At 39.8% G+C, this 25,176-nt stretch overlaps 1 protein-coding gene across 1 annotated transcript in view; it reads right to left on the bottom strand.

The window, feature by feature from the left end:
* Window positions 1–16,532, bottom strand: part of OTC (ornithine transcarbamylase) — a 99,470-nt gene extending 82,938 nt beyond the window's left edge. The window contains exon 1 of the mRNA XM_004376937.1: window positions 16,245–16,532. Within this exon, the coding sequence (XP_004376994.1) occupies window positions 16,245–16,321 (77 nt within the window). The 5' untranslated portion in view covers window positions 16,322–16,532. The remainder of the gene's footprint in view (window positions 1–16,244) is intronic.
* Window positions 16,533–25,176: the final 8,644 nt, after the last annotated feature.

Genomic DNA, 25,176 nt, shown 5'->3' on the forward strand with positions numbered 1-25,176 from the left:
AATAAAATGCCAGAATTAGACAGCTCAATAGAAAATCATAGGAGCAGAATTGAGGCAATGGAAGTCAGAATTAGTGAGATTGAAGATAAAGCACTTGACACCACCTTATTTGAGGAAAAATCAGATAAAAGAATTTTTTAAAAATGAAGAAACCCTAAGAATTATGTGGTACTCTATCAACAGAAATAACCTACGAGTGACTGCAGTACCAGAACAGGGCGGGGGGTGGGGGGAGGAAGGGGGATAACAGAAAATACAGAGAGAATTGTTGATTTGTTCACAGAAAACTTCCCTGATATTGTGAATGATTGGAAGATATCTATCCAAAATGCTCATTGAAACACACACAAGGTAGATCCCAAAAGAAAGTCACCAAGACATGTTATAATCAAACTTGCCACAACCAAAGATAAAGAGAGAATTTTAAGAGTGGCGAGGGATAAATGAAAAATCATCTACAAAGGAGAGTCAATAAGACTAAGCACAGACTACTTAGCAGAAACCATACAGGCAAGAAGGCAGTGGGATGACATATATAAAGCCTTGAAGGAAAAAAATTGTCTGCTAAGAATTATATATCCAGCAGAACTCTCTCAAATATGATGGCAAAATCAGAGCATTTCCAGATAAACAGAAGTTTAGCGAATTTGCAAAATCCAAACCAAAATTACAAGAAATACTAAAGGGAGTCCTCCAGATAGAAAATCAATAACATCAGATAACAACCCAAGACTAGAACACAGGACAGAGCAACCAGATATCAACCCAGATAGGGAAGATACAAAAACAAATCAATGCTAAAACACTGAAAATAGGGAAACAGAGACGTCAATATGAAAAAGATGACATCATTAAAGCAAAAAAGAGGGACTAAATAATGTAGTCATAGATCTTTCATATGGAGAGGAAGACAAGATGATATAAAAAAATAAGACTGGTTTAAACTTAGAAAAATAGGGGTAAATATTAAGGCAACCATAAAGGAAACTAACAATCCTACACATCAAAATAGAAAAACATATAGAGTTAGCAAATACAAAATCAACAACAATGGAAAATATGAAAAGAAAATACATAAAGAAAAATGACTCAGCATAGAAAATTAAGTAGAACAAAGAAACTGTCAAGAACACACAAAAAAGACATCAAAATGACAGCACTAAACTCATAACTATCAATAATTACTCTGAAAGTAAATGGACCAAATGCACCAATAAAGAGACAGAGAGTGGCAGAATGGATAAAAAAAAAATCCATCTATATGCTGCCTACAAGAGACACACCTTACACTTAAAGACACAAACAAACTAAAACTTAAAGGATGGAAAAAAATACATTAAGCAAACAACTACCGAAAAAGAGCAGGAGTGGCAATATTAATCTCTGACAAAATAGACTTTAAAAGCCACCACAAAGGATAAGGAAGGACACTGTATAATGATTAAAGGGTCACTACACCAGGAGAACATAACCATAATAAATATTTATGCAACCAACAACAGGGCTCCAAAATAAACAGAACAAGTTCTCACAGCATTGAAAAGAGAGATAGACAGCTCTACAATAATAGGAGGAGAATTCAACACACCACTTTCGGTGAGGGACAGAACATCCAGAAAGAAGCTCAATAAAGACACGGAAGATCTAGATGCCACAACCAACCAACTTGATCTCATACACATATAAAGAACACTCTACCCAAGAGCAACCAAGTATACTTTCTTTTCCAGTGCACATGGAACATTCTCCAGAATAGAGCATATATAAGGCCATAAAGAAACCCTTAACAGAATTGAAATCATTGAAATATTTTAAAGCATCTTTTCTGATCATAAGGTCATAAAAGTAGAAATCAATAACAGAAAAAGCAAGGAAAAAATCAAACACATGGAAACTGAACAACACCTTGCTCGAAAGCTATCAAGTTATAGAAGAAATTAAGGATGGAATAAAGAAATTCATAGACTCAAATGAGAATGAAAACACATCCTACCAAAACCTTTGGGACACAGCAAAAGCAGCCCTCAGAGGTCAATTTATAGCATAACTGGACACATCCAAAAAGAATAAAGGGCCAAAATCAAAACATTAACCCTACAACTTGAATAATCAGAAAGGGAGCAGCTAAAGATGCCCTCGGGCACCAGAAGAAAGTAAATAATAAAAATGATAGCAGAATTAAATGAAAAAGAGAATAGAAAAACAATTGAAAGAGTTAAGAAGACTGAAAGCTGGTTCTTTGAAAAGATCAAAAAAATTGATAAACCGTTGGCCAAACTGACAAAAGAAAAACAGGAGAGGAAGCAAATAACCCGAATTAAAAAATGAGATGGGCAATATCACAACAGATCCAACAGAAATTAAAAGTATCATAACAGAATACTATAGAAAATTGGACTCTAACAAATTTGAAACCCTAAGGGAAATTGACAAATTTATAGAAACACACTACCTACCTAAACTAACACAAACAGAGGTGGAACAACTAAATAAACCTATAACAAAAGAAGAGATTGAAAAGGTAGTTAAAGAACTCCCAATTAAAAAAAAAAGCCCAGGCCTTGATGGTTTCACTGGAGAATTATACCAAACTTTCAGAGAAGAGTTAACACCACCACTACTAAAGGTATTTCAGAGCATAGAAAAGGAAGGAATACTCCCAAACTCATTCCATGAAGCCAGCATAACCCTGATACCAAAACCAGGTAAAGACACCACAAAAAAAGAAAATTACAGACCAATAGCCCTCATGAACATAGATGTAAAAATCCTCAACAAAATTCTACCCAATAGAATTCAAAAACATATCAAAAAAATAATTCACCATGACCAAGTAGGATTCATACGAGGTATGCAGGGATGGTTCAACGTTAGAAAAAAAATCAATGTAATCCATCACATAAATAAAACAAAAGACAAGAACAACATGATCTTATCAATTGATGCAGAAAATGCATTTGAAAAAGTCCAACACCCATTCATGATAAAAACTCTCAGCAAAATAGGAATACAGGGCAAATTCCTCAAAATAATTAAGGGCATTTATACAAAGCTAACAGCCTACATCATCCTAAATGGAGAGAGTCTGAAAGCATTCCCCTTGAGAACGGGAACAAGATAAGGATGCTGTTTATCACCACTCTTATTCAACATTGTGCTGGAGGTCCTAGCCAGAGCAATTGCATTAGAAAAAGAAGTAAAGGGCATCCAAACTGGTAAAGAAGAAGTAAAAGTATCTCTTTCTCCAGATAATATGATGTTATATACAGAAATCCCCAAAGAATCCACAAGAAAACTACTGGAACTAATAGAAGATTTTAGCAAAGTGTCAGGATACAAGATAAACATACAAAAATCAGTTAGATTCCTCTACACCAGTGAAGAGAACTTTGAAGAGGAAATCACCAAATCAATACCATTTACAATAGCCCCCAAGAAGATAAAATACTTAGGAATAAATCTAACCAGAGACGTAAAAGACCTATACAAAGAAATCTACAAGACACTACTGCAAGAAACCAAGAGACCTGCATAAGTGGAAAAACATACCTTGCTAATGAATAGGAAGACTCAACATTGTGAAAATGTCAATTCTACCCAAAGCGATCTACAGATACAATGCAATCCCGATCCAAATTACAATGCAATCCCGTTCCAAATTACAATGGCATTTTTTAATGAGATGGAGAAACAAAACACCAACTTCATATGGAAAGAGAAGAGGCCCTGGATAAGTAAAGCATTGCTGGAGAAGAAGAACAAAATGGGAGACCTCACACTACCTTATTTTAGAACCTATTTTACCATCGTGCTAGTCAAAACAGCCTAGTACTTGTACAACAGCAGATACATAGAGCAATGGAATAGAATTGAGATTCCAGATGTAAATTCATCCACCTATGAGCAGCTGATATTTTACAAAGGCCCAAAGTCCATTAACTGGGGAAAAGACAGTGTCTTTAACAAATGGTGCTGGCATAACTGTATATCCATCTGCAAAAAATTGAAACAAGACCCAAACCTCACACTATGCACAAAAACTAACTCAAAATGGATCAAAGACCTAAATATAAAATCGAAAATGATAAAGATCATGGAAGAAAAAATAGGGACAACACTAGGAGTTCTAATACATGGCATAAACAGAATAGGAACCATAAGTAGCAATGCACAAACACCAGAAGAGAAACTAGATAACTGGGAGCTCCTAAAAATCAAACAGTTATGCTCATCAAAAGACTTCACCAAAAGAGTAAAAAGACAACCTAAAGACTGGGAAAAAATTTTCTGGCTAGGACAAATCTGATCAGCATTTAATCTCCGAAATCTACAAGATACTGCAAAACCTCAACAACAAAAAGACAACCCAATTAAAAAATGGGCAAAGGATATGAACAGGCACTTCACCAAAGAAGACATTCAGGTGGCTACCAGGTACATGAGGAAATGCTCACGATCATTAGCCATTAGAGAAATGCAAATCAAAACTACAGTAAAATACCATGTCACCCCAACAAGGCTAGCAATAATTCAAAAAACACAAAATAATAAATGTTGGAGAGGTTGTGGAGAGACTGTAACGCTTCTAGACTGTTGATGGGAATGTAAAATGGTACAGCCACTTTGGAAATCGATTTGGTGCTTCCTTAAAAAGCTAGAAATAGAAGTACCATAGGATTCAGCAATCCCAGTCTTAGGAATATATCCTAGAGAAGTAAGCGGTCACATGAATAGATATATGCATAACCATGTTCATTGCAGCACAGTTCACAATAGCAAAGAGATGGAAACAACCTAGGTGCCCACCAACAGATGAATGGATAAACAAATTATGGTATATTTACACAATGGAATACTATACAATGATAAAGTATAATGATGAATCTGTGAAACATCTCATAACATGGATGAATCTGGAAGACATTATGCCGAGTGAAATTAGTCAGTCACATAAGGACAAATATTATATAAGACCACTATTGTAGGAACTGAAGAAATGGTTCAAACACAGAAGAAAACATTCTTTGATGCTTATGAAGGTGGGGGTGGAGGGAGAGGGGTATTCACTAACTAGATAGTAGACAATAATTATCTTACGTGAAGGGAAGGACAACACACACTATAGGGAAAGTTAGCACAACTGAACTAAACCAAAAGCTAGAATGTTTTCTGAATATAACCAAACACTTTGAGGGACAGAGTAGTAGGGGCAGGGGTCTGGGGACCATGGTTTCAGGGGACATCTAGGTCAATTGGCATAGCAAAGTTTATTAAGAAAAGGTTCTGTATCCCACTTTGGTGAGTGGCATTTGGGGTCTTAAAAGCTAGCGAGCAGCCATCTAAAATGTATCAACTGGTTCCAACCCACCTGGAGCAAAGGAGAATGAAGAACACTAAAGACTCAAGGAAAGTATTAGTCCAAGAGGCAAAAGTGCCACATAAACCGGAGACTCCATCAGCCTGAGATCATAAGAACTAGATGGTGCCCATCTACCACCAATGACTGCCCTGACAGGGAACACAACAGAGAGTCCCTGATGGCACAGGAGACAAGTAGGGTGCAGAACTCAAATTCTAGTAAAAAGGCCAGACTTAATGGTCTGATTGAGACTGGAGGGACCCTGGAAGATGTGGCCCCCAGACTCTCTGTTAGCCTAAAACTAAAACCATTCCCAAAGCCAACTCTTCAGACAAAGATTAGACTCAACTATAAGACATAAAATGATACTCGTGAAGAGTGTGCTTCTTAGCTCAAGTAGATACATGAGTCTAAATCGGCAGCTCCCATCTGGAGGTAAGATGAGAAGGCGGAAAGGGACAGGAGCTGGTTGAATGGACACAGGAAATCGGGGTGGAAAGGAGTGTGCTGTCACAGTATAGGGAGAGCAACTAAGCTCACGTAGCAGTATGTGTATAAATTTTTGTATGAGAAACTAACTTGAACTGTAAACTTTAATTCAAAGCACAATTTTAAAAAGTTTAGAATAAGAAGAAACATCATATTTTTAAAATAATTTTAAATCTACAAAAATGTTTTACTGGCTAAAAAATTTTCTAGAGCAGTCCTTCATTTTCTTCTTTCTACCAGAACCGTAGTGAAAAGCTTACAAAACTGTAGCTAGGATCTTGATTGTAGCAGTCAGCTATTTGCTAACTTTAGAAGTATGGCATTTAGGAAGAAAATTTATATTTCCCTATATATGTGTTTGTGTCTGATAATATCAATTAGTGATAACATTAAGCAACACTTGGAATATACAAGTACAGATACTGTTGAGTGTAAACCCTTTAACTCACTGGTATTCATGTATTTTCTAGGTCAAGTGGAGCTTTCTTTTGAGGAGCTATGAAATAGGGTTAAAATCTAGTTTAAAATGGGAGGTATGACAGTTTAACCCTCCCAAATCACATTTATGGTAGCTTTGAAAATATTTTTCCTTCTGGAATAAGATCCAATTGACAGAAAATAAAATCTCTTGACTCGATGTCTTACAGTAATGCATTAAAATGCCATGGCTTAAGACTTCCTCCAATATTATTTTCAAAAGAGAAAAACACTTTGCTGGAAAACCCCACTTCCTAGTTTTCAAGGAATTTAGGAGACATCACTATAGCAGTTGAACTCACATCCATCAACAGCAGGAAAGACAACTCCTGAGCTAATTTTGAGGCTATATTTTTTGCCTAGAGCTCAAGCTCGGATTCGTGGCTATTTTGGGGCCCACAAAAGCTGAGTCTCCAAAGGCACTACCTATGGGATCCAATACCCTCCCTCACTCTCAGCCCCTTCAGGATTTTGTTGTATCCTCTCCCTTCTAAATACTCACAGGACTACAGATTTCATTTCACTTCAGAGAATTTTATAGAGCTTAGAGTTGGGTTGCTATGGCTGAATCTCAGAAATAGAAAAGGAAAAAAAATTTCAAGGAACTAAGTTTTTCTCCCCCCCCCCCCCCGGTGGCACAGTGGTTAAGCGTTAGGCTGCTAACCAACAGGTCGGCAGTTCGAATCCACCAGCCACTCCTTGGAAACCCTATGGGGCAGTTCTAATCTGTCCTATAGAGTCGCTATGAGTTGGAATTGACTCAACAGCAATGGTTTTGCTTTTTTGGTTTTTCCATGAAAGAAAACAGGAAAATAATGGTGAAAGAGGAGGGCCAATAACGCCTTTTGCCTACTCAAAAATTTTTAACTTTAAGCTCTTATTAACCCAATAGAAGACAGATTAGGGGAGGCAAAAACGTCTCTGAGGCGTCCTCAAATTTGTTCTCACACCACTCAAGAAGTCCCTAAATTGGGGAGTGAGATTAGGGTTAGGTTTAGGATTCGGGTTAATATTCTGCTTTCGGGATCACATTGTGAGATGCTGCTCTTTCTAGTTCCCACAGACAGAAGGTTTGAGTGTAAATGTAGAAAAACACAAATATCCTGCATGAATCTTTTTGTCCAGACCCTTGATTTTTAAATTTATTTCACAGCAGAAACCTTATTTCAAATTCTTTCTCTTTGGCCACAAGTGATTAGAAGAATCTCTCTTTCTGACTGCAGACTCCCTGTAGCAGCAGTGGACAACTTTTTCCTCATCTTGTCGCCCTGGGTTTGTACCTCAGATGACCTGTAGCAGATAAGCATTGCCTCAGGCTCCATTTTCTAGGGAACTCAGGCTAAGACATAGCATAATTATTATATATATTTTAGTACAGGCAGTTCTTGCTTTGCTTTACCATTCAATCTGAAACCATGTGTGATGGTTAAGTTTGTGTGTCAGCTTGGCTGGGCCATGATTCTCAGTGGTTTGGCAGTCATATGATGTTGTGATCACTTCCATGATGAGTTTTGATATAATGTGATCACTTCCATGATGGGATAGCCACAGGATAGCTAATCAGTTGAAAGGGAGTTTCCTTGGGCATGTGGCCTGCATCAAATATAAGTAGACATTCTGGTAAGGCTCATGGGCTTTTGCTCACTCTGGAACCTGCAGCTGGATCCTGTTCATCTGGCCTTCGGTTCTTGGGACTTGAGCTAGCAGCTTACCCGTAGTCTTGCCTGCTGATCTTGGAATTCGTCCATCTTCACAGCCTGTGAGCAAGGGCCCTGCTCTTTGACCTGCCGTTCTTGGGTTTGCCAGCCCCTGTGGCTATGTTAATCAGGAGAAGCCTCTATCCTGACCCACGGACTTGGGACATTCCAGCTTCTGCAACCATGTGAGCCATTTCCTTGATATAGATCTCTCTCTGTATATATTTATATGCTTTACTGGTTTTGCTTCTCTAGAGAGCCCAGCCTAAGACACCGTGCAAAGCAACATTAATAATCAATGAAAAAAAATAGTTCTGTGACTTAAAATTTTTTGAAAACGTTAAAAACTCTTCTTACTGTTGGTTATAAATATATGGAGAAATGAAAAAAATAGTAAAATTAATACATATTCATTACACTGTAATGTAAAACATTAAGAATTAAAGTGTCTTATTTCTTTGTAAAAACTATCAAGAGCAGTTTGAACAGTGCCTGCCTTCTTTTCATATAACTTACAGTACAGAGCAAACATCTTTTTTCTGTCCTGGTAAGTTGTCATATTCCTTTCTAAGTTTGCATCAGCTTCTAACACTTTATCCTTTGTGCTTTCAATGTTGTCAGATATCTCTGAGAGTTCCTTTAAAGTGAATTTTTTTGCTGGCGTCACTTCCTCTGGGACATCTTCATCCTTTTTGTCACAACCACTTTCCTCGTTTATGTCAATGTTTGCCTTCACTAAGTTCCTCTGGCTGCATGTCTAGAGTCTTCTAAACAGCAGTAGTGTCAATAGTAATAGCAGTGTCAGCTGTTCCTTCTATAACTCCACTTATGTTCAATTAGAATTTAACTTCTAGTGTTATCACTTTTCCTTTCTTTGCTGCATTTTCATCTTTGTTGGCCAATTCTACCTTTCAGTTATCAGTTTTTTTACAATGTCTCATGGGTTCCTCACTGGGAGACAAAGAGGCAGCACAGCTGCAGACTTTGCTGACTGTGTGTGAACTGAATAACAGATGCACAGTGTGACCAATCACTGACAGACTTTGAAAGAAGGGATGTGATTGGTCACTGATCATGCGTATCTGTTATTTATGTAGTGATTTTTTTAGACTAAAGAGACAGGAGCAAACTGAAATTTGAACTATGTTCTTGGAGGACTGATGTTATTTAACTAACTGTGGTCATTGAAATTTCTACATATAAGCGCCGTGCAAAGGAAGGACTGCCTGCATTCCAAATGTTTTCACATTGCAGGACTCTTTTGTATACCATTCCCATTGTGCAGAACACGCTCCCCTGAGTTCTCAATTCTGGCTTCTCATCCTAAGGGTGGGGACTTAAATACACCTCCTGTCAGATACCGTCCCTGACCATACTGCCTAAGTAGGTCTTCATTTTGTTCTGTTCATTTACTTTAAGAAATTCAATTATCACAATTTTAAAGTATATACTTTTGTGTCTGGTTATTGCTTACTTTTTATGTTTTCATTGTGATTATGTGATTATGTGATCCATGTAGTCAGAGAGCCTGCCTGTTTGGTTCACTAATATATACACAGTGCTTATTATAGTACCTGGGATACAGTAGGCATTCACTACATATTTCTTAAATAAACAAATAAATGAGTAATAGTAGATCTCTGGGGCAGAAGTAAAGCAATTTGTGTAAGAAACTCAGCAGATTTCCGGGAATGAATTTACAGAGATTCATTATGATCTGCTTTTGATGTCCTGACCAAGTCTGATGATGAGAAAAGACACCAAGGGCACCCAGAACAGAAGAGGCCCTATGCCTGTGGCCCAAGCTGAAAACAAGTCCTAAGAGTCATGGAGGAGGATTGGTTGTTGCCTAGTGTCATGGTTTGAATTATGTCCCCCAAAAAATGTGTGTATCAATTTGGCTGGGCCATGATTCCCAGAATTGTGTGGTTGGCCTCCATTTTGTGATTGTAATTTTACGTTAAAGAGGATTAAGGTGGATTGTAACACCACCTTTACCCAGGTCACATCCCTGATCCAATGTAAAGGGAGTTACCCTGGGGTGTGGCCTGCACCACCTTTTATCTTTCAAAAGATAAAAGGAAAGGGAAGCAAGCAGAGAGTTGGGGACCTCATACCATCAAGAAAGCAGTGCCAGGAGCAGAATGCATCCTTTGGACCGGGGTCCCTGCGCCAAGAAGCTCCTAGTCAGAGGGAACACTGATGAGAAGGCCCACAGAGAGAAAAAGCCTTCCCCTGGAGCTGATGCCCTGAGTTCGGACTTTTAGCCTACTTTGACTGTGAAGAAATAAACTTCTCTTCATTAAAACCATCCACTTGTGGTATTTCTGTTATAGCAGCACTAGATGACTAAGACACCTAGTGTGTTGCTAAAGCTGAAATCCTCTAGGGTCCATCCATCCTGGTACAGTGTTTGCACTACTGGGAATAGTGGTTAGATATAACCTTGGATCCTAGGCACAGCACTATGAGTCAAGTGCCAAAATTTGGAAAAATGATGAGAGGAGCTGGTGGGACCAGTGTTTGCCCATAGAAGCATGAGGGAAGAATTTGAATGACAGTAATAGTGAACTACACCAATACTTTGGTTCCCTCTCTCCACCAACTGATTTTGGACAGAATAGGTCTCCAAGGTACTTGAGGACAAAGTGGGTGGAGAGCTAGATACCATATATCTGGCCATACAGGCATGTGAAGGCTTGAGTGATTAACTGGAAAATAAAACAATTTGCACCTACTTGTGAAGGGGGTCATACTGTTTATACCATTGAAAAATCATTATAGCCACTACCTTTCTCAATCCTATCTAGAAGGTGGGGCAGGAAATGTTGGCTTGGGAAAAAGAGCTGTTTTTCATAGATATCATGAGCTAACCAGGAAAATTTATCACTGGAAGGAAAGCAAACAATGGTCCCAGTTTAATCGCTATCCTGTTTATTACCTCCTCAAGGACTTCCCTTTGGCTCCAAAATGAGGCTGCCACACCCCTTTCCTAAGCTACTTAAATATTAGAGGAAAGTAGAAGGGCTCCACAATTGCACCATGTTGAAGCCTCTACCAGAAGCCTCTTTCCTTCTGGTCTGTGTCATGAGGGCTTTGCAAACCATTTTCCTTCTTTTTGGTGATAAACAGGTAAAAACTGATGGCATAGATGGCTATTAAGTTCTCATAGAGTCCCCATACCTAAGTTGGAGGTGTCCCATTTTGGTTCACCAGCACCAGATCCAAGGGAAGAATCCCTATTTTAATGTCTTCTTGGTAAACCAGACCCAAACCACATTATCATTCTTTGGGAAACAATGCTGAAGAAAACTGGGAACCATATATAGATTTTCCATCAAAGCTATCATTATAGTCTGGTTAGAGCCAGAGCTTTCGTGAAAGGCAAGACTAATTCCTTATGTTAATTTAATCCCTTACAAAAATAATTACAGAGATTTCTCAACCCCAAATCACTCAATTGTAAGAAGTTAAGCCAAGGAAATAGTAGATCCTTATGTTGGCTTTACCCAAATATCTTCCTAGCTACTAAATGTATGACTATTCTCTACTGGGAGAATGAAACCTTTCATTGCTGGAGTCTGTGTTTTCCAACTCTGGAGGATTGTTCGGGGGATGGGGTCACCTGGATGTGTTCCCTCATATATTTGTATTTTGTTGGAAGAGAAAGTGCTTGATTCAAGTAAAATGTGGTCAGTCAGAAACTGGCTTTGCCAGAGTAGGAAAAAATTCAGTGTTAAATGATATTTTGATCCCCATAGAGAATTGAAGATAAAGGCTTTAGCTTCTAGAGGTATACGAGAGGGCCAGTGGGCCTTAGGCCTGATATTTTTGTGTTCCTTTAATGTTGCAGATTAATGTAAGAGTTAAGGCATATTTTCTTGATTTTTTTTTCTTTACTGAGCTCTTTTGGCCATACCTAAAAAAGGATATTGACAAAGGTAGATAGGCCAACTCAATCTATTTGGAGGGATCAAAAATAATGAAACCAGTGGAATGAAAAGAGCAGTGGCTTTAAGTACTGAATTCTAGTCCTAGTTCAGCACAGACTTAGGATAAACTATGATCTTGGGAAGGTCATGTACCATCTCTGGCCTCAATTTCACATCTGAAAAATTAAGGGAACAAAATCCACGTTTCTCAATGCCTTCCACAACACTCATGAAACTTATAAACACAAGATATCCCCATGGGCCATACTGGAGCCATCTGAATTCTTAGTGGCCTGGCTTTAATTCTATCCCTTTCTTTCCTTCCCAAGAAGGCATATTTGAATGTATACAAGCGAGACTGACTTTATTTTCACAAAAACATTGAATCTGATCCCACTTACTTGGGAAAAAAAAAAACTCTCACAGATCATTCTTAAATAAGATGAATTTACTTTATTAATAAAAAATTATTTGTAACATTCCTCACTATTGCCACATACCCGTATTTGGTATAAATTATCATTGCTAACTGGATGACAAGATTGTTTCTAAGATTCTCTAGAGCTTCAATATCCAGAAGTTGTGAAAATTCTCCACATCTGAAAACTGAAGAATTCAGATGAGGTTTAGCCTTGTGCAGACCCACTATTAAAGTTCTGGTGGCCTAAAACTGTTCAAAATCTGCAACTACCTCTACTTCTTTTACTTTAGTTAAATCACTAAATTATTAAAATAACAAAATGCAAAACCAAATACTACTATTGCCCAAGGAAAACAGCATGACTCCATTCCATTCCTGATTTTCTGAAGTCAAGTTAAACAACAAACCGAAAATCCCCATTGCCGTTGAGTTGATTCCAACTCATAGCGACCCTATAGGACAGAGTAGAACTTCCCTACAGTGTTTCCAAGGCTGTAAATCCTTACGGAAGCAAACTGCCACATCTTTCTCTGGCAAAACAGCTGGTGGGTTCGAACCACCAACGTTTCAGGTAGCAGGCGAGTGCTTAACCACTGTGCAACCAAGTCTCCTTAAGAAATAGGCTTTTAAGATCAGATTTACTGGTCTGATAGAGACTGGAGAAACCTCGAGAGCATGGCCCCCGTACACACTTTTAACTCAGTACTGAAGTCACTCCTGAGATTAGACAGGCCCATAAAACAAAAACAAAATGAGACTAAATGGGCATACCAGCCCAGGGGCAAGGACGAGAAGGCAGGAGAGGACAGGAAGGCTGGATGAATTGAAATGGGGAACCCAAGGTCTAGAAGGGGAGGGTATTAACACGACGTGCGGTTGGCAACCAATGTCACAAAACAATATGTATATTAATTGTTTAATGAGAAACTAATTTGCTCTGTAACCCTTCATCTAAAGTACAATTTAAAAACTAAAATAAAGAGGTCTTTTGCAGCAGAAAATAAAAAAGAAACAGGCTTTTAAAAAGGCATTAATTTTCAGTTATTACACAAAGTGTGAATAATCAAAGAGCACTCTCCTCTCCTCATGAGCATGGATGGCCTGTAATCGCCCTGTCTTGTGTGTCCACATGTGTATTGATGGGCATGTGTGTAGGGTAAGAGGAAACATAATGAGTTATGTAAGCCCTTAGGTCTGGAATGAAATACCTGAAAACTAGTCACCTCAGGCTCCAATCCATAACCTCCACAGAATTGGGTGGCTTAGCTCAATATTCTCTGAAGAGATTCCTATTTGTGAGATGAAATTGAACTGCACTTACAAATTGATCTGCTATGATAAAGAAAGGTATTTTTTAGTGGTTTCTTTAAAAGCTATAAGTGGTTTTCCTAATAGCCAATAAATCATAGGATACTCTCTGTTATCCAAACAGAGCCAGGCTCCAGAGCCTTGTTTGAGAGATGAAAAGCCTGTGGATTGGGTGTTTTCAGCAGTCTTGGCATCTTATCCTATTGATTTTGTAAAAAAAAAAAAAAATAATAATAATAATTGACTAAAAATGATTGATCCAGAAGCCTGTGGGAATGGGTTCAGCCTCAGTTAATTAAGCTGTTATTTTATCATGTCCATGGCGGTAGGGCTACTTACTTCAGAACTGAGTGATCCCTGTTTTGGGGCATTGCCAAACCCTAACCATGTTATTTCCTATTACTCTCTACTGGTCAACTCACGTGGTATGTTTTGTAGTAACAACAAGGCTCCTCCCCCTTTTCCAAGAGCTATGGGGGGAAACTGTGGAAGGCTGAAGGTCAAAAAGTATAACACAGGCAAAGCTGACAGGGAGCATTTCTCTGTTTTTGAGGGTGTTTTTAAAGGTTGTAGGTCTTGCTGGAGATCAGCAATTCTGAGTACGTCTACCTGGAAGCTAGTGTGGCTAATTAAAAGAGTAGGAAAGATACTCATGCCACGTGAGAATGCCACCCTTTGGACGTTATCCCATTTTTCATTAAAGACCCACACTATTGAGCTTCTAGTAACATGGGTGACTGAAGGCTTTCATATTTTCACATATGGGCTGATTTGGCCATACTTTTGCCCCAGCTCCCATTCTTTGTGAGAGATGGCTAGCCAGGATTTTCAGAAGTGTGGTCTGGTGACTGAATGTAGACAATAGAATATTAGTAAATATCAAAAAAGCCCAAACATTTGGAAGAGGTTTTACTTGTAAAATTTACTTTGTAATAATTGTACAATATCAACCATTGCTATAATTTTCAAAGAGAAGTGCAAGTTTAAATTCTAAGCTTGGATTTTTCATTCAATTGAGTATTTTCATCTGAGCAATGATTCTTAATAAAAGCTATGGAATAAAATTTCATCACACTTTTCTCTGATGTAAGTCAATGGAATGGAGTAATAAAATAAATTATTAACATTGGTCTGTCACTTTCCAGCTTTCACACATATTATCTCATTATCACTAGACTGTGACTCCATGTGGCTGGAATTAAATATCTATTTACCACTATATCCTCAACACCTTGCACAAAGTAGGTGCTGATTAAGATTTGTTGAATGAATAATCAAACCACCCTCTGATGGAGGCAGAGCAGGGGTTATTCTTTTCCCCATTTTATAGGTGAAGCAATATTTGCAGAAAAGTTTAGTAACCTTCTCAAGGTCATATAGCTAGCAAGTGGTGAAGCTAGGCTTTGAACCTAGATCTTTAGAATCCAAAACCTATGTTTTTCTCCAGATACTTGGGCTACAGGGTCTAACTCTGGCACTAATTGGTCAGCCCCTTAATCTCTCTGGGCTTCATTTCCCTTATCAGTAAAGTAAGAGAAGGTATTATTCAGTGGCTCTGAGGGCCCACCTAGATCTAAAACGTTGGGTTTAATTTACAGTATCTTTTACAATGTCATTCTGCCTTCTGAGAGCCTTATATTCACCAAAGACGTGGTGTTAATGGTGGAGTCCAGAAAGCCTAGAGCCATCAGTCGGCCCAAAGAGGGAGTCAGAAGGGAGACCCAGGGCCACTGTTACAGGCCCTCTTCCTAACAGTTGGGTGAAAAGTTCAGACTGGAAGCTCCTTCCTTTAGGAAGTCAGTGAGGTGGTTTTGAGGTTAGTAGAGGCTCTGGGGAAAATTCGAATTGTTAACATGCAACTACTCTAGTAGCTTTTGGGCGATGATGTCCACACCTGAAGGCCTTGCTTATCCAGCTAACTCATCTTCCCTGATCCCTTCCCCACTAACACACCCCATGCCACCTTCACCAACTGCTTGCTCAGCAGCCAGAATCAGGGTATAAGCTTTTACAATGAATTCACTGGAGACAAGCCTCCTTTGTACAGGCCACCAAGAACTTCAGGGATGGATTTCAAATTTGGATTAAAAATAAAATACCATTATCCTGTCATATCTAAGGCTCCTTTGTAGCAGCTTTGTAAATATCGAGTTGCTTTTGGAGGCCTGTTTCTTAAAGAACTGATAAATCCCGATGCCCTAGAGTGATGTGTTGTTTTCAAGCAAACCTAAATACAAGCTGATGGCCCTGTGTAAATTAGTTCCCCTAAATTCCTTCAGCCAGTTGCTCCTTTAGAATGTATGCAAACAGGTGTTAAGAACATTTCATCTGTTATACCTCCTCAGTTAGCTTCCTCCGCAGTGCCTGATGAAATCTGATTGCAGACAGGCTGAGAAATGAAAGCTCAGCTGGAATTAGAGACAGCTGCATCAAATAAGAGTAGAACGGGGCACTACACCCTGAAGAAAGAGGCCTTTTGTGGCTGCATACCTCTGAAGAATATAATTTCATTTATCACCCCAGTTCCTAAATCAGACCCCAAATCTCTGGCCGGCACTTACCGAAAATTTCGAACCACGAAATTGTAACCATTTCTAAGAGCTGCATTGTACAGCAGAGTCCTCAAATTAATCAGCATCTTCTTTTGATAGTGAAAAGGATGATTCTGTGCTCTGGAGAACTCCACGCCAAGTTAGCCAGTGGGAGCCACCTAAAAGCTAAGAATGCTCTCTATTGCAGTGAGGGAGCAAAGGTAAATCACCCTCAACTACCTTATCAGATTCCCCTGGAAAGAGATAGTGCAGGGCAGGGTGCAGGAGCATTTGACCTTTAAGCCAAGCTCCAGTGCTGTGTATTTTCTGAGAAGGAATCCTGACTCTTTTGGTGCCCAGCCTCCTCATTTTTCATAATATATTTATGCTGTCACATACTTATTCAAAATCAATTGACAAGTGCTCATTGAGTGTATAATGTATGCAAGGCACTGCAGTGCTAGCTGCCATGAGGGTACATAGAAAGAACTCATTCAGAAATGTGAATTGGCAGTGTAAAATCCCAGATGTAGACATGACAGCCGTATTTGCAGCGATAGTACCTTCCTACCTTTAAGTCCCAGACTTGCCACAAAAACAAACAGAAAGAAATGCCTTGGAAGCTAATTTTGGTGGCAGGAAGCTGGAGAGATGTTGTGGTTAGTTGCGGTTGAGTTGATCCCGACTCATGGAGACCCCATGGGTGTAGAGTAGAACTGCTCCATAGGGTTTTCAAGGCTGTGATCTTTCCGAAGCTGATCGTAAGGCCTGTCTTCTGAGACGCCTCTAAAAAATTAAAAAACTGCCAACCTTTCAGCTAGTAGTTCAGTGCTTAACTTTTGACCACCCAGGGGCCAGAGAGGACACAGAGGGAAGATAAAAAGATCTCAGTCCTAGAGCTCCCAGTGTACCTTGCACATAGTAGGTCTTCAATAAAGACTTGCCAATTGATTCTAGGAGGAATCTACAATCAGTAGAAGTGGGGAGAGAGGGTACCATATACCCCTCCCATGGCAGCCTCTCCAGATCACTAAGGGGTCACCTGCAGCTCCACATCCATTCATCCACAATTATAAATTAGCTGTTTTCTACATCTGTTATATGCTGGATATTAGACTAGACAGGAGTTGCAGAGAAGGAAGATGAGCCTCATATCTCACGTTCACAGAGTTTACAGTTCAGTAAGGGTGATAAGATTTGTAAAAAATGTACCCATAATACAAGCCCATAGGGAGGTCCAGTTAAAGTCCTACAGCATCACAGAAAAGGGGAAGTGTCCTAAACTGGGAAGAGTGGGAGGCGGGGAAGATGGAAAGGGGTGGGGGCTGCCCTTTCAGGTCAATTTCTATGACTTTAGCTCACCCAGGTAAACTCTTGCTAAAAGTTTGTGTAATGGAAAAATAGTGTTATTTTAAAAACAGCTATGAAAGTGGCCATAGTTTTTTAAATAACACTATTTTTCCAACCTTGGCCACTTTGGAGCCCTGGTGGTACAGTGGTTAAGAGCTTGGCTGCTAACTAAAAGGTCGTCAGTTCAAATCCACCAGGCACTCCTTGGAAACCCTATGGGGCGGTTCTACACTGTCCTATAGGGTCGCTATGAGCAGAATCGACTTGCTGGCAATGGATTTGTTTTGTTTTTCAATGGCCACTTCAGGGGCAGAGGTGGTTGTGATGGCATAATTAATATCAGCGGGGAAACAAATCTGGATACTGTTCCCTTCTACTTACAGAAACTGAAGAGGGATAAAGAGAAAGACTGAAATTTCCAAACCTCTGCCAAATATTTCTGTCCTGGAAAGAATATTCTAGGCAGAAATAACTGCTTGCAAAGCCACCAAGGTGAGAAGTTATAGAGTGAATGCACCAAGTAGGAGAATAGATGGCTGCTTTGTTTGAAAAGACAGTAAAGCATCTTTGAACAGGAAAATGGGCCAGCTGTTGGATAGATTTCAGAGAGCTAAATTGCTGTATGTAATACAGGGAAGGAAATTGAATGTTTGCAGGGAGCCCGAGGGAGAAGAGGCTGAACTTTATGCTCATGTAAAGCCCCTCCTCAACCCATATTTCAGTAAAGCCTGCTACCCACGCAAACAGCTTGTATGAGCAATGCTTGGGCAGAAATAAAAAATAAATGTCTGCAGTGCTGTGGTAGAGAATGCAAGCAGCACTTCTGAGATGTGGAAGCAACTTATAAACCCTCATAGTTCTATGGAGGTGAGAGCTCAGAGCCAGAGGGGACTAAGAAGAACTGAAATTACCCATCACCCCCAGAGAGATTGGAAGGGAGGAGTTGCATCACAAGTGGGTGAAGCTAAAGGCCATTTCACTAAATCTCAAAAGACAGGTTACCTCACTGGCATTTGTGGAAACACACCTTACGGACTTTGATGTCCATCCTCAGAATTCATACAGGTGCTGTTATTGACCTACTCCGTGATTCCTCTAATTCAGCCTCAACTGCCCCCACTCTTGTTTGGCTCCCTACCCAGATTCATTTGTTCACCCAGCCCTCCATTCACTCATATTATCAGTGCTACGAACAACAATTGTGTACCCACCATAGGCCAGGTATGCGCTGGATGGGCTCTGAGAGACATAATGATAAACAGGAGTGATGAATCCCTGCCCTCATGGAGTTCACCATTTGGAATGTCTTCAGAACACAACTTCTATCTCTGCTCCCTGACCCCAAGCGTCCTAACCAAGGGGAAGGGGCTTGTTTCCTGATTCCTTGCTTCAGGTCCCATAGGACCTCCAGATTGACTTGGCCCTCATCCAGATTCCATCAGGAAGTGGATGGGCTTCCTGGGGGAGGTGGCACTGGTCCTTGAAGAACTGGAAAGAATTAGGAAATTGTCAAAACTGTAGGGAGCTACAAAGGATATCACAGCAAAAGAAGGAATCTATGAGTAGACACAGAGGAAGGAAAAATAGGATATGAAGGGTAACAACAAATGATTCACAATTGGAGGGGTGGATTTACCCAATTATTGACCATTTAAGTAAAGCCCTACCACCACCAAGCACACTATGAAAAGCATAAAACCATGAGTGTCAGTTTCCTAGTCATATCCTGTTGTCATTTACTCTTGCCCTACATACCTGCCACTTCTTAATGCAAGCACCTACAGCTGTCTGCCCGAGGGCTTTCTCTGGTTTCAGGTGTAATTGAGAATAGTCAACATTCCTTGGCAAGGCCCTCAAATAATGCTAGATGGGAGTTGATGGATAGACTCTCCACATTCCTCACCCCTTGTGTTGTCAATTATGAGGTGTGTTCTACAAGCTCCCCCAAAGGTCCCCAATGGGATTGAGCCCCAGGTGTCCACATCAGTAACCTGCTCAGCAGTCCACCCTCTATTGGCTGCTTTCCCCTCTCTCAGTCCCCTACTAGTGTTTCCTGTGATCATCTTCCAAATAAACTACTTGAACCCCAGTCTCTTTCTCAGTGTCTGCTTCTGCAGGAACCCAACCTTTGCCCAGATCTACCTTCCCAATGATATTACTATCTACTTCTTGTGCTCTTCCTCCAGGCCCTCCTGTCTCTGAATTCATACCTGGACTTTCAGTGTCCACATCTCTGTCCCCCATATTGCACCCACACTCTCAGGTGTAGTCCCAGATACCCTGCAACTAGTAATGTGCTAGCAAATGTTTAACAACCAGCTCTCAAAAAAAAAAAAAAAAAGGAGAAAGAAAAAAGAACAAGCTCTGATGTATAGCATTTGCCAATTTGTGTGGTGTAAATATTAACACTATGGTCAACTTTGAGCTACCAGTGTGACATCATTGAACATAGAGTTGGGAAAAGAGGTGCAAAATTGACTCTTGCTAGCCACTGGGAGCTGGCTGCAGCAAACCACTGCCTGCAACACTCACTCAGAAAGGGGAATTCTCTTCCTTGGGAAGAAAGATTGGAGCCAGATTGCTGAGGGCTTTTAAAGCCAGATTATGGAGTTAAGAATTTAATCTGCATTCAAATAAAGATTATTAAAGTTTTAGAGATGGGGCAGACAGGTGACATATGTCATTATCTGCATTGTGTTTTGAAAAGATTAACCCAACATCATAAGTGCAATGGGGAGAAACTGGGGGCAAAGAGACAAAGAGGTTTTGTGTTGTAACAAGATCCTAAACATGCACTGTGATAGTGGAAATAGATAAAAGGGGATGAGTGCCAGAGAGATTTAGCGGTTAGAATCCACCTGATCGGACAGTTGATTAAATGCTGAGGACAGGGAAACGGAGGAGTTAATGAGGCTCCTGAATTTCACGTTTATCATACCACATTTAAGTCTAAAATTGCAAATAACCAAATGTTACTAATGGAGATAGAAAACCCATTAACCCGTTGCCATTGACTCAATTCCGGCTCATAGCGACCCTATAGGACAGTAGAACTGCCCCGTAGGGTTTCCAAGACTGCCATCTTTATGGAAGCAGATTGCCGAATCTTTCTCCTGCTAAACAGCTGGTGAGTTCAACCTTTTGGTTAAACCACTACCTTTTGATTAGCAGCAGAGCACTAACCATTGCACCACCAGGGCTCCTATTGGAGATAGAAAGAATGTTAATTACCTCACACTTTAAGCTTGTAAGCATCATGAATGAACTTGTAATATTTCTTTGAGATTGCCACCTTGCAGCACTAGTGAATCCAAGCACTGAAGAGAGAATTGATGTGATTGATGTAAAGGAAGAATGATGGGAAGGATATTTGAAGATCAGATGTGATCTCTGGCTTGTTCACTAACTGATGGTTACTTTGACCAAGTCACTTGACTCCCCAGAGACCCTCAGAGTCCTCATCTGTCCAACTAACAGTTTCTTAAGATGAGCTATTACAGTGCTTGGGAAACTTTAACATGTTAATCAAACATGAGGTATGGTGTTTAAGAACATGGGCATAGCCACTGCCCCAAAAACTATTGCAAATTTGAATTCTGTGGAAACAAGACATATGGTTGTTACTACTCGGAGAGGCTTTGGTTTATTTCAGGGTGTTACTAATTCCATAAATAATTTTTATAGCAGGTTGTCTGGAATCCTTAAGATGCTAAGAAACCACAGCATTTGCATGCAGTACACACTTTGGCTAAATCCTCCAAACTCTGTGGGATTGTTGCCGGTGATGTGTCTTCCACCGGATGCAAACAAAGAAGTACGTATCCCTGTCTCAGACTGGTAGCCATCCGGTGACGATGAGGGGAAGCAGCCTTAGAATGAAGCTGTGGTTGGCAGCATGGAGTAAGGAAGGAATCTTGGCCTTTTATGACATCATTGAATTGCTAAATTAACCAACCCCATGGCCCTCCCTACCACTGGACACCTTGTTATGTGAAATAATGTTTTATTGTTTAAGCCACTCTGAATTGGAATTTTTATTACTTTCAGCCAAACGTACGTTAATTAGTACACAATTTGCCTTAAGGTTTTTTTTTTTTTGGAATCTTTATTTTTATTGCACTTTAGATAAAGGTTTACAGAACAAACTAGCATCTCATTAAACAGTTAATACATATATTGTTTTACGATATTGGTTAACAACCCCATGACATGTCAGTACTCTCACTTCTTGACCTTGGGTTCCCTATTACCAGCTTTCCTGTCCCTTCCTGCCTTCTAGTCCTTGCCCCTGGGCTGGTGTGCCCCTTTAGTCTCATTTTATCCTATGGGTCTGTCTAATCTTTGGCTAAAAGTTAAACATCTGGAGTGACTTCATTACTGAGCTAAAAAGGTGTCTGGTGGCCATACTCTAGGAATTTCTCCAGTCTCTGTCAGGCCAGTAAGTCTCATTATTTTCTGAGTTAGAATTTTGTTCTGCATTTTTCTCCAGCTCTGTCCAGGACCCTCTATTGTGATCCCTGTCAGAGCAGGCAGTGGTGGTAGCCAGGCACCATCTAGTTGTACTGGACTCAGTCTGGTGGAGGCCATAGTAGTTGCGGTCTATTTGTCCTTCGGACTAATCGTTCCCTTGTATCTTTGGTTTTCTTCATTTTCCCTTGCTCCTGAAGGGTGAGACCAGTGGAGTATCTTAAATGGCTGCTCACAGTCTTTTAAGACCCCAGACGCTACTCACCAAGGTAGAATGTAGAACATTGTCTTTATAAGTTGTGTCATGACAATTGAGCTAGATGTTCCCTGAGACCATGGTCCCCACAGCCCTCAGCCCAGTGATTCGGTCCCTAACAGAGTCTGGATTTGTCCATGGAGCCTCCATAACCTTACCCTGAACAAGTTGTGCTGGCCTCCCCAGTATTGTGTACTGTCTTACCCTTCACCAAAGTTACCACTTATCTTTTGTCTATTTAGTGTTTTTCCACCCCCACCCCTCCTTTCCCTCCTAACCATCAAAGATTGTTTCTTTTTGTGTGTAAACCTTTTCATGAGTTTTTATAGTAGTGGTCTCATACAATATTTGTCCTTTGGTGACTGACTTATTTCACTCAGCATAATACCCTCCAGATTCATCCATGTTGTGAGATGCTGTGCAGATTCATCATTGTTCTTTATTGTTGCATAGTACTCCATTGTGTGTATGTACCATAGTTTGTTTATCCATTCATCTGTTGATGGGCGTCTAGGTTGTTTCCATATTTTTGCTATTGTGAACAGTGCTGCAATGAACATGGATGTGTATATGTCTATTTATGTGATGGCTCTTATTCTCTAGGATATATTCCTAGGAGTGGGGTTGCTGGAACGTATGGTATTTCTATTTCTAGCTTTCTAAGGAAGCGCCATATCGTTTTCCAAAATTGTTGTACCATTTCGCATTCCCACCAGCAGTGTGTAAGAGTTCCAATCTCCCCGCAGCCTCTCCAACATTTGTTATTTTCTGTTTTTTTGATTTGTGCCAGTAATGCCAGAGTGAGATGGTATCTCATTGTGGTTTTGATTTGCATTTCTCTAAGGGCTAGTGATCGCGAGCATTTCCACAGGTGTCCGTTGGCCGCTTGAATGTCTTCTTTGGTGAAGTGTCTGTTCATTTCCTTTGCCCATTTTTTAATTGGATTATTTGTCTTTTTGTTGTAGAGGTGTTGGATTTTCTTGTAGATTTTAGAGATTAGAACTTTGTCGGATTTGTAATAGCCAAAAATATTTTCCCAGTCTGTAGGTCCTCTTGTTACTCTTTTGGCGAAGTCTTTTGATGAGCATAAGTATTTAATTTTTAAAAGATCCCAGTTATCTAGCTTATCTTCTGGAGTTTGTATATTGTTAGTTATGGGTTTGTATCAGATTAATGCCATGTATTAGGGTCTCTAGTGTTGTTCCTATTTTTTCTTCTATGATCTTTATAGATTTTGGTTTTATATTTAGGTCTTTGATCCATTTTGAATTAGTTTTTGTGTATGGTGTGAGGTATGGGTCCTGTTTTATTTTTTTGCAGATGGACATCAAATTTTGCCAGCACTATTTGTTTAAAAGACTGTCTTTTCCCCATTTGATGGACTTTGGGCCCTTGTTGAAGATCAGGTGACTGTAGGTGGATGGATTTACATCTGGGTTCTCAGTTCTGTTCCATTGGTCAATGTATCTGTCGTTGTACCAGTAACAGGCTGTTTTGGCTACTGTAGCTGTATAGTGGGTTCTGAGGTCAGGTAGTGTGAGTCCTCCTACTTTATTCTTCTTCTTCAATAATGCTTTACTTATCCAGGGCCTCTTCCCTTTCCATATGTAGTTAATAATTGTTTCTTCCAACTCTTTAAAGAATGTTATTGGTATTTGGATCGGGATTGCATTGTATATGTAGATTGCTTTGGGTAGAATTGTCATTTTCACAATGTTGAGTCTACCTATCTGTCTCAGTCACCTAGTGCTGCTCTAACAGAAATACCACAAGTGGATGGCTTTAACAAAGAGACGTTTGTTTCCCCGCAGTAAAGTAGGCTAAAAGTCCAATTTAGGGCATCAGCTCCAGGGGAAGACTTTCTCTCTCTGTTTGCCTTCTCATCAGTCTTCCCCTGAACTAGGAGCTTCTCCACACAGGGACCCCGGGTCCAAAGGATGGGCTCTTCTCCTGCCACTGCTTTCTTGGTGGTATGAGGTCCCGCACTCTCTGCTTGCTTCCCTTTCCTTTTATCTCTTGTAAGATAAAAGGTGTTGCAGGCCACACCCTAGGGAAACTCCCTTTACATTGGATCAGGGATGTGACCTTAGGGTGTTACAGTCCCACCCTAATCCTCTTCAACATAAAATTACAGTCACAAAATGGAGGACAATCACACAATACTGGGAATCATGGCTCAGTCAAATTGATATACACATTTTTGGGGGGACATAATTCAATCCATGATGCTATCCATGAGAATGGTATGTTTTTCCATTTATGTACATCTCTTTTGGTTTCTTGCAGTAGTGTTTTGTAGTTTTCTTTGTATGGGTCTTTTACATTCCTGGTTAGACTTATTCCTAAGTATTTTTTTTAGGGGCTATTATAAATGGTATTGTTTTCCTGATTTCCTTTCCATCATTCTCTTTATTGATGGAATCCAACTGATTTTTGTACGTTTATCTTGTATCCTGCTACTCTGCTGAATCTTTCTATTAGTTCCAGTAGTTTTCTCATGGAGTATTTTGGGTTTTCTATATGTAGTATCATATCATCTGCAAATAGGACAGTTTTAATTCTTTCTTACAATTTGGATGCCCTTTATTTCTTTTTCTTGCCTTATTGCTCTAGCTAGGACTTTCAGCACAATGTTCAATAGGAGTGGTGATAAAGGATATCCTTGTCTTGTTCCTGTTCTCAAGGGGAATGTTTTCAGGCTATCTCCATTAAGAATGATGTTGGCTGTTGGTTTTGTAGAGATGCCCTTTATTATGTTGAGGAGTTTCCCTTCTATACCTATTTTATTGAGAGTTTTTATCAGGAATGAGTGTTGGACTTTGTCGAATACCTTTTCTGCTTCACTCGAGATGATCAGTACAGCTTGTCTAGGAGGGGTGGAGATGATTC

The sequence above is a fragment of the Trichechus manatus genome, unplaced genomic scaffold (genome assembly GCF_000243295.1).
Source record: "Trichechus manatus latirostris isolate Lorelei unplaced genomic scaffold, TriManLat1.0 scaffold00046, whole genome shotgun sequence".
Taxonomy (NCBI): Eukaryota; Metazoa; Chordata; class Mammalia; order Sirenia; family Trichechidae; genus Trichechus; species Trichechus manatus.